Genomic DNA, 10,680 nt, shown 5'->3' with positions numbered 1-10,680 from the left:
GCCTACGTTCAGGGACAAGCGAACCATCTACAACCCATGTTTGGGGACAAGCGAACCATCTACAGCCTACGTTTGGGGAGAATTGAACCAACCACAGCCCACGTTCGGGGACAATCGAACCATCATCATTTTAGTGATCATCTACCAAGCGAAGAAGATTCACGGCGCAAGGTTCTCGATACACAGAGACTTACAATTTCATCATCACATCGGACAAGTTTTTTCTCAAGCATGGAAAATTGTCGGTCCTTGCCACCTCTCAAGGCGAAGAAATCAGAGATTATATCATCTATCGACTTTCCTCAAGCATGGAAAGGATCTCAACAAACATCATTTGGTGGATTTCTTCAAGCATAGAAAACTGTCAGATTCATCTATCGACTTTCCTCAGGCATGGAAAGTATCTCAACAAACATCATCCAGTGGATTTCTTCAAGCATAGAAAACTGCCAAATTCATCTGTCGACTTTACTCAGGCATGGAAAGTATCTCAACAGACATCATGCGGTGGATTTCTTCAAGCATAGAAACCCACTAAACTCATTTGTCACTGATATACTGGTGTCAAATAAGCATTATATCCCTTTACTCTTTTATCTATGAAACTAACATTTTTTTGCAGGTATCGGTGTATAAAGAGTGATTTAGGATCGCATAACATATTAAATCATTCTCCGTCCCTATTAACTACTTTGACTATTGTTTTCGAAACTGGTGTTTCTACAAACTCGGTCAAAGTGGGGACTTGTGTAGACACCTAAATATGTCTTCCCAAAACCAAACTCGATGATGAACAATCTTTCACTGCCATTTTTGGTCGGGTTGAGTATTTTTATCCCGGGAGTGCTTAAAATCCATAATCAATCAAACTCAGTTTACATAATAGTCAATGGATCAATCCTAATGATTAGTCAAAGCATAGTCCAAATTATATTTTTGGTCCGAACCCTTTTTATTAATTTCATATTATTTATTAATTAAGCCTAATTAATGAATAATAAACCTAAATAGCCCGAAATTATGAAACGACACTTAAAAAATGCTGAGCGTAATTAGGGTTAAAATGAATCTGGACGTAAAATGGAAAAAAGTCCACCGTGTCACGGCATCATGTGCCACGCCAAGGTGGAATTTTCCGCGTTGCGGTATATTTTTCCGTGTCACGGTGCACATACTGTGACACGGGAAACTTCCGTGTTTTCCCCGCGTCCCTTCTTTTACGCGTTTTACCCCAGCTAATCATTTTAGGGCAAACAGTGTCCCGCGTCACGGTACTCTATGCTATGTCGCGGCATTCTGTTGCGTGTCGCGGCAATTTCTTCCATGCCGCGGCGCCGGTTTTATCTTTTTAGGGTTCCATATGTTCCCTCTACTCATTTTCTCTATAAATACCCCCTCATTTTTTCATTTCGGGGCATCAATTAATTATATCTTCTCTCTTCAATGCTCTAGCGTAAACACTAGCCTACCTTATTCTTCAAAAATACTTCCTTTAAGCACTCCAAGGAGTCCGTACTTTACCCGAGGTTCCATCCTTAAACCAAGGCGTGAAAGGTAGAACCGTTAGTGGGTTTGGCGCCAAATCAACTCTAATTAATTTAATTTTAATTATTGTTTGATTTATTTCCTTGAAGTTACCAACTCGTTAATTGTTTTAATGTTTTATAGTTGCAAGCAAGAAAAATCAAAGTAAGCAATCATGTTCCTTTTATTTCTATTATTTTTCTCACGATTTTATATTGTTGGATCATTGTTAAATTGCTTCAAATATTAATGTTTATTCTATTATATATTTATTGATCACCATATTGCATGTATATAAAGGGAATATGTAATTGAAAATTACGGCTAATAAGATAATTTGGACAACCAGTTTAGGTTCCTTTTTAATCTTGTTATTAAATCAAGTTATCACAATATTTTAGAATTATATGTTGCATTAATATTCAACCAATTTAGCGTAATAATAGTTTGGAGCGAATTGAATATTTGTTTGCATGCCTTTGAGATCGTAGGAATCACTTTTCACAATAAGAATCCAGTAGAGGCCAATACAGGCGAATGTGACTTTATGACTCACTTGGTACCATCATCTCCGATCCTCCTCGTGGTTTCGAACCATATGGAGTTAGTAATCTCATGGATTATGGATGGGGTGTATCCTTCACGGGTTAATCGTTGTTGTCTTTCGATGTTCCTTATCTTGGATGCCTTAAATGAACCGTGAACGGTTTACAAATTCCTTAAAAACTTGTTGGCGGCTCCCTACTTTCCTTGACCCTAATCGTACATATCAATTCTCAGTTCCTATGAGTGTCAAGCATATTCACACATGCTTTAGCGTAGACGCACTTCAAACGACCCTAAAATTACCATCTTGATTTGTTACGCTTTAGATTTCAAAAAAAAATCCTCAAATGAATAATCAAAAGAGAATTATTGTACATGTATCATGCATGGTTATCATTATTTATGTTTTTCTATTTCCTTTTTTCTTAAAACTTCCATGAAAACTTACTATATATACATACATATATTCAAAGCAGTTAAAAACTACTGCCAAAGTTTCTCCCACTTTCTTTATATAATTAAATTAATCCCTAATTTCCTTAACCTCTTTTTCCCTCTTTTTCCACTAAAAACAACAAAAGGTTTAATTTGTAACACAATGATCAATTAGCTTCCAACCCCAAGAAATTAATGAAAGGAAGTCTGTTTAAGTTTGCATTTGCACTTGTTGAGTATCCACTATTAACAGCTGAGTCACCACTTCCTGACCCGCCCGAGTTTGAATCGGATTGTCCACAAAATTCCACCCTACTTGGAAACATCTCATCTGGTTGTTTGGCAAGGATATTAATGTAATTTCCCTTCATTGCTGATTTCCACATGCTTTCCTCAATTGAACCTACAAAATCAAATGAGAATATTAAGTAGGTAAAGGAAAGGACATACATTTTCAGCAGTAATACAAAATTGAGTAAAAACAATTTAAAGAACAGTACAATACAATATGTTATTAGTTGTACCTTAAACTTGTACGGGTTTTTCCTTTGTTACATCGCATCGCATTCTATAGGAAACCCTCCTCGTATAAGGAATATTTATCATGTTTGAACATAGAACGTCTATATATTTTCTGTAGTGTTGTTAAATTTCAAACCGAAACCGTTTAACTGCCCGAAACCGATCGACCCAAATGAGAACCGAACCGATTAAAAACCGATTTTTTTGAAATCGAAAACCGACCCGAACCGTATTTTAGTAAACCCGAAACCGAATCGACCCAAATAATGTTAAACCGTATAAGAACCGAACCCGTTAACAAACCGAACCGAAAAAGAACCGAACTAAAAGAAAACCGAACCGAAAAAGAACCGAACCGTATCTAACCCGAAACCGGTTCCAACCCGAAACCGTTTAAACTGGCAAAAAAAACCGCTTACACCGAACCGTTAGCAAACTGCTACCCGTTTGCACCGAACCATTTAAAAACCGAACTGATTATAAATCGAACTGGTTATAAACCAAACCGTTTATGAACCAAACCGCTTCTAAATCGAACCGTTTACAAACTTTTTTATATAATTAAATGGATTTTTTTTTTTACGGGGATATAATTAAATGGATTAAATATTAGAAATCTTAGAATATATTTTTTAAAATAGCAAGGCAAATCATTCATTAAGGTCTTAAGGATAATCAGTATTCACAAACAAGAGCAAAACAAGCAGGCTCAGGCCCTGCCTCAAACTATTAGCAACACTACTGCCTCTAGTCATGTATACATTTGAGGTGATGAAACCAAATGAAAAAAAAGCTTGTAATATTAAGTACCAAGGCTTGGCTGAAGGCGTAATAAATAAAATTAATTCACAGAGACTATTAAGCATATGATTACATTAATTCTGTGAGTAATAATGAAATAAAGATGGGAGTGTGCTAGTGACATGAATATACTATTAGGCTATGTTTTAATTCAGATTCAACTATAATTTAGTAAACTTGAAATGGAACCGATATGAATAACGTTAAAGTGGTTAAACAATCGAAGAACCGAACCAGTTATAAACTGAACTGAAAAAGAACCGAACCAGTTAAAAACTGAACCGAAAAAGAATCGAACCAGTTATAAACTAAACCAAAAAAGAACCGAACTGTTTCTAACCCGAAACCGTTTCCAACCCGAAACTGTTTGAACCGGGATAAAAACCGTTTACACCGCACCGTTTACTACCCGGACTGTTTACAACCCGAACCGAATTAAAACCGCTTAAGAATAAACCGAAACCGAATCGAACCGATAACTATTTAAACTGAACCAAAACCGACCCGTGAGACAATTAAACCGATTCCAAACAGACCCGATTAAATACCGAACCGATTTCAAACCGAACCGAAACCGAACTGTCAAACCGTTTTGACAGTGCTAATTTTCTGCATTATTTGTTAAATTTTATAGAGAATTTTTTGTATTTATTCAATGAAAGTTACTAGGAAGATTAATGCAACAAGCATAAATAGTTATATGCTAATTATTTCTTATGCCAAAAACAGATAGAAAGTGACAAATACTGAAATACATAATGCATGATTTGACAATGTTATACCGTGCGTTATGCCGGCAACTTCCGGACGACCATGCAATAATATATGTACTTATTAGTTCTTTAAGCCAACGACCAATTAAGTAGGTCACTTCTCGTCTCTAAAAATTATTCCTATTTAGACAATAATTTCAACAAAAAATAAATAAATAAAATAAAATAAAAGTTGAAATAGGAAAAACTTAGGTCAAATGACTACAACCTCGATTTTTCATTAAATACATCATTTAGACTTTTAATCTATTTCTAAACTAACTTTGATCACGATTTATTACTAATGCATATTTTCAATCAACGGAAAACTAAAGATTTTAATATTTAAACTATTGCATAATTATGCCTACTAAAAACATGTTCCGTCAAAGCGATCTGTTTATTTGAGATTATTAAACCAAACACGTGGCTGGTCAAAATGATCATCTATGAGAGTAATATGCTCTTGATAAAGGCTAAAAACAATCCATTTATTGAAACCAAACATGTGTCAGGTAAAACTAATTCGTTCATCGAAAGTTATTAAACTAAACACGTGTCCAGTCAAAATGATCATATTGAATGTAATATGGTCAAAATAAAGACCGGAAACAATCCATTTTTCTAAAACGGTCCCTTTCAATCCTTAATAGAAAATATATGTGGGAACTTTAAACTAAAACTAGCTTTAAACTTAGGTTTTTTTTTTTTTTTTTTTTTTTTTTTTTTTTTTTTTTTTGTGCGAAGCTTAAAACTTGTTCCCTAAAGCAAAAGTATCTCAACTACAAAGGCAAGACCGAAGCCAATCGGAGGAAAAAAGACACACGTACACCATTATTATTCTATATTTAAACAATTAATAGATAACATTATACTCCATATTATGTAACTAATAAATCTCTAAACTTTATTGAGATGATGATCTGATCTATAATTCATGTTTCAGTTTTGTACATACCATTAACTATTTCATAAGTAGTGGATTACATACATATACATTATAACCACTTTTAGCAAACATTTTCTGAATTAATCAATTTATAACTATAAGATATGATGCAAGTACTTTTCTTTATTATATAAGATACTTTAAAATAAAAGTTTTCCAAAAGAGTAACGTAAACTAAAACTTAGGATACCTCTTAAGGGAAAAAGAAACCTTAAAAAAATAATGTAAAGAAGACAAAGAAGTTAGGAAAAAAAAACAGTACGTACCCTTTTGACGGTCAGACTTGCAGGGTTGCTGGTATTGTTGCTCCTGACAAACGGGCGGGTCATAACTGATTCTGGGTCCGGAATAATACCCACTCACACCCACACCCACACCCACACCCACACCCGCGTCCGCACCCGCAGCCAATGTAGTAAAGAGTGAGAGTTCAGTACAAGTTGATGCACCAGTATCATGATCCACAATTTTATTATTGTTAATATTATAAATCATGTTACTAGTAATACTGGTAGTAGAGTCACTTCCAGTATTACTTTTTTTTATCATGGCCGTAAACTCGTTGTTACAGCCATGATCATAAAATTGTTGTGGCTGCATTTTGTTGTGGATTCTTTTCGTAGTCGTAAATAAATTCGACTTTTCACGATCCTCTCTCGCCTGCATAACATGCCAATGGTTCTTAACTGCATTGTCTGTTCGGCCAGGGAATAATCGCGCTATGATTGCCCATTTGTTCCCGTACATTTGTTGTGCTGTTTTTAGTCGCTCTTCTTCGTCGTCTGAGAATGGTTTCCTGTTTATCTTCGGATCGAGTTGATTGAACCACCTTAATCTGCAACTCTTCCCTACATTTTTTCGCCAACTTTGTTAGTTAATTCATGAATTAAAATATATATATTCTCGGTTTAAATTTAGTCGTCATATTTTTTTTTTTTTTTTGAATTGAAAACTGTCTAATTTTGATATATTTAATTTTTGGTTTTTCAACAGTTCAAAAAATTGCATGTTAGTGGTTGCTTAGTATGGCAAACTGCTGTCACTTTTAACAAATTTAGTATTAGTTATTTTCAAATAAGGTAACTAACAAACTGACCGGAACCCAACAAATCTTGTTCCAAATTACATTAATTAAATAAATATCTTGCTTAAAAAAAAAAAAAAAAAAAAAAAAAAAAAAACTATTCAATAAACTTGGTGCGATGAGACTCAAAAGTTTAACCACTAATTAAAGTAATAATTTTTTTTTTCTACAATGTATCAACATAAAATAATCAAAAGAGTTTACACAAAAATCGATATAAAACATGTATATACTTTCTCCATCCGGAATTAATGGTCAGATTGGTCACACATCAAAACTGTCACATAAATCATATATCATGAATGCGACAACTGAATCTAGACAAATAAATGAATTGCATGTTTTATCGATTTAAAATTTTAAAAAAATATACCTGATCTACCCTGAAGTTTCTCAGCAATGACATTCCAATTCTGAGGGCCAAACTTAAGAACAAGTTCCTTAAGTTTAGTATCTTCTGCAGGCCTCCAATGTCCTCTAGAACAAAGCTTTGAAGGCCTGCGTACATTTCTAGCAGCCACCAAAGATTCTTGACAGTTTTCGCCTTTCAACCCATCAACAGAAGAAGGCGAGGACCGTATCGGAAACCCGGTGTTGGTATTCTCATGATCCTGACGGTTTGTTATGGTGTTGGTACAAAGGCAAAGGTCTAGAGCAGGGGGACACGGATGAGTTGAGTTCGAGTTTGAGTTCAAAGAAAAGAGACTATTATTATTCATGTTTTCATCCATTAAATGGTAAATGGAATGATGAGAAAGAAAGATGAAAATGGAAAAAAAAAAAAAAATAATGAGAGAAAAGGAAAGAAAAGAACGGTTGAATGAAAATGAGAGAAAAAATAGAGGGTGGAAAAGAAAATATAGGAGATGAGAGATGAAGGCACACGAGTCTCTCACACTGTTTATTGTTGGGTTTTGTCTTTGTATGTCTGACTTAAGTCAGAGTTCCTCATTTTGAGACTGATTTCTGACCCACACGCCCACTCGTTACTCCCTTTACTTTCTTATTGCCCAATCACTTAACTTTTGCATAAGATTATTGTCAATATTGAATATTTGTTATAAAGTTATTGTAAATTACTTTTTTCCCTATTCAATAATACTCCCTCCGTCCCTAAATACAATGCCTCTTTTAAGCATTATTCATCACATAATAAAGAGAAAGATGCATTGTATTATCGGAGGGAGGGAGTAATAACAATACAAATTTAGTTCTAAAATAATTTGTGGTCGGCTAATTAGCATGAATCGTCACGAGGAACCGTTAAGACTTTTTACAGTCCCTCAAATGTGTGTTAAAACGTACTCCCTTCGTTTTTTTTTTTATTTGCATCACTTGCAAGAGCGCGGAGTTTTAGGAGAACGAATCAATAATGTGAGTGGATGAATAATTTATTATGTTAAAAGTAATGTGGGGACCATGAAAGTGAAAGTATGTGAGAGAGTAGTGGGGACCATGAGATAGAAAAATGATAAATTCATTTGGGTGGAGGTTTAAAGTAAGAGAGAGAAATAATAGAATATAGTGTAAAGTTACTATATATAAAAGTGATGCAAATAAAAAAAACACCCATAAAATGAAAATGATGCAAATAAAAAAAATAAAAATAAATAAAAATAAATAAAAAAAAACCCGGAGGGAGTATATGTATATTTCAATTTTTAACACTTAAAATTTTAATAACCTCTTATTAGTGAAATATATGATACGGAGTAGATGATACGAAATTTACAAAATCTCACTTGATTATATTGTCTTTCATACTTCTTCCGTTTTCTTTTAGATGCAACACACTCTTTAGTGCGGTAATTAAGAAAGGTGGGGTTTACATATATAATAAACTTTAAAATAGGATGAGTGGTTGTTAGGAGTGTAATTTAGTGGGTCATATGCTTTAAATAAGAGATATAGTATATTTTTTCCCTAAAGTAACTTTTCTTTAATAGTGTATTGTAAGTATTGTGACATTTCCTTTTTAGGGAAGTGTTTCAAGTAAAAGAAAACGAAGGAAGTAGATTAAAAAGAAATATTTGAAAGTTTGTTTGACCTTATTAATATTTGCAATGAAGCAAAACAAAGGGGAAGAATGTTCCTTTTTATTGTTATAATAATTAAGTTTCACGGTCTCCACTACACATATTTGATCTTGTACATATTCAATTTGACGAATCTAATAAAATTCCACATGATATTAGTTTTGATCTTTACAACAATTTATTTTCTTAGTCAAAGTTTTAAACGTTATCTCCACCAAAGTCAAAATGTAACAATAGAAAAGAAACGATGGGTCAACTTAAAGTTAGCTTAATTTAATAAATTTATAACATGTAATCGTCAGAAGTTATCTATAAAAACTGAACATGTTACCGCAAAAACAGGCAAGCAGTTATCTGACGTTTTATATTCAAAATTGATATACACTTGGTGCAATCCAATGGATTTGTTATATGCAATTACTTCATCTCATTGAAAAAAAAAATTTAGCATGGAAGTCTCATTACTTTTTTAAAAAAAAAATATGGAACTAGTAAAAGAAAAAAAAAAAAAAAAATCAAATTTCAATGCATATTTGTCCAAACTAGTGTAAATTGTAATGAAAGAACTCAAATGCAGACCTAAAAGTATTCATTAATTTTGAATCATTTTTTGTATGACTACCTTGACTGCCAATATTGAAAGTCATTTTATACAAGTGAAGTGCTCGACATCTTCTTATACTTTAAATCACCAAAAGGCTAATTAGGAAATATATCATGTTTTGATCATTGAATTCACAAGTGACACTTGTTACTATGCTGCACAATCTTTTCGTGTAATTGCAACACTATGCATAGAAATTTCAAACAATTCCAAAAATCAGCAAAATTAAGACAACATTCAACCATTTCACTCTTCCCCTAAATGTCTTTTGATGGAAAGGTGCACAAATAACATTTAAACGTTTGAAATAAATGAATAACTACATATCTCTTTTCTCCCATAGATGACAAATTACCTCATCACATATTATTACATTAAAAAAACCCTAATACATAAAAGTTCTTATATTTCCTCTGTTTTTTTAGTTAACATCTTTCTATTATCACGCTTGCCAACTGTAGGGAATAATTTCAAGCTTGAACCCCACTGTGATCATACACTAAAGTACGGTGGTGTCCAAAAGGGAAGAAGATAGAGCAAAAGAGTCGCCAACAAGTTTTAGGAACTTGTAAACCGTTCACAGGGTGAAGATTACACCCTTTAACGATCCAAGAGTTCGTCAACTCCATAAGGTCTAGAACCAAATAAGGGTTCGGGGATGAAGGTACAAATCCAACCTAAAAGAGATTGAACCTTCCCTAATAATAGGCCTCTACTTTATTCTGATCGTATTCATGTGCGCTTTCTGATTAACATGCAATCAATAGGTTTAACCCTAAACATGTTTATCTATGTTGGTTGAATTTAATGCACAAATAAATCTATTATTGACGATCACTTGAATTATAATCACATTAACCCTAACAAGATTATTAATGATCTTATTAAGCGTGATTACAAGTACCAAATTCCCTTTAAACATGCATAAAAGGCATGATCAAACAATAACAATAAAAATCAACAACATAATAAATAATCAAAAAATATCATGAATAATAATTATAATAATCGTAATAATAATAATAATAATATCATCATAAATAAAATAATCGTCATCAAAATAATAATAATAATATTCATAATCATCATAAATTATAATCATTATAATCATAATCATGTTCATGTTAAAACATAATAAAAATAGCAAGATCCTAGACATGATACTAACAAGATTAACTACAAACCCTAGCATGTCACTAAACAATAAAAATCAAATCTTTAACCCTAACATGATACTAACAATCATAAATATTAGGAAGAGAATAAAAGACATCGCAGGAATCATAATAAGCATATTTGATATTATAACCTTTTCCGTAAACATGATACTAGGAATATCATAATAACAATTTAAACATGATTTCTACATCATAATATCAATCAAAACCATTAAAGCACTTACTTTGATGCCTCGTACCTCTTTCTAA

General features: G+C 32.9%; 1 protein-coding gene across 1 annotated transcript; it reads right to left on the bottom strand.

Annotated features, from left to right (window-relative positions):
• Window positions 1-2,372: 2,372 nt before the first annotated feature.
• On the bottom strand, window positions 2,373-7,717 carry LOC110700012 (transcription factor MYB56-like). The gene is made up of 3 exons (XM_021877495.1): window positions 6,987-7,717; window positions 5,796-6,377; window positions 2,373-2,908 (listed from the first exon to the last, which is right to left on the bottom strand). The coding sequence occupies exons 1-3, from the start codon at window positions 7,342-7,344 to the stop codon at window positions 2,673-2,675; spliced, it is 1,176 nt and encodes a 391-aa protein (XP_021733187.1). The 5' UTR covers window positions 7,345-7,717; the 3' UTR covers window positions 2,373-2,672.
• Between the last annotated feature and the right edge of the window lie 2,963 nt (window positions 7,718-10,680).

The sequence above is a fragment of the Chenopodium quinoa genome, unplaced genomic scaffold (assembly GCF_001683475.1).
Source record: "Chenopodium quinoa cultivar QQ74 unplaced genomic scaffold, ASM168347v1, whole genome shotgun sequence".
Taxonomy (NCBI): domain Eukaryota; kingdom Viridiplantae; phylum Streptophyta; class Magnoliopsida; order Caryophyllales; family Amaranthaceae; genus Chenopodium; species Chenopodium quinoa.
This window is presented reverse-complemented; position numbering and strand designations above follow the sequence as displayed.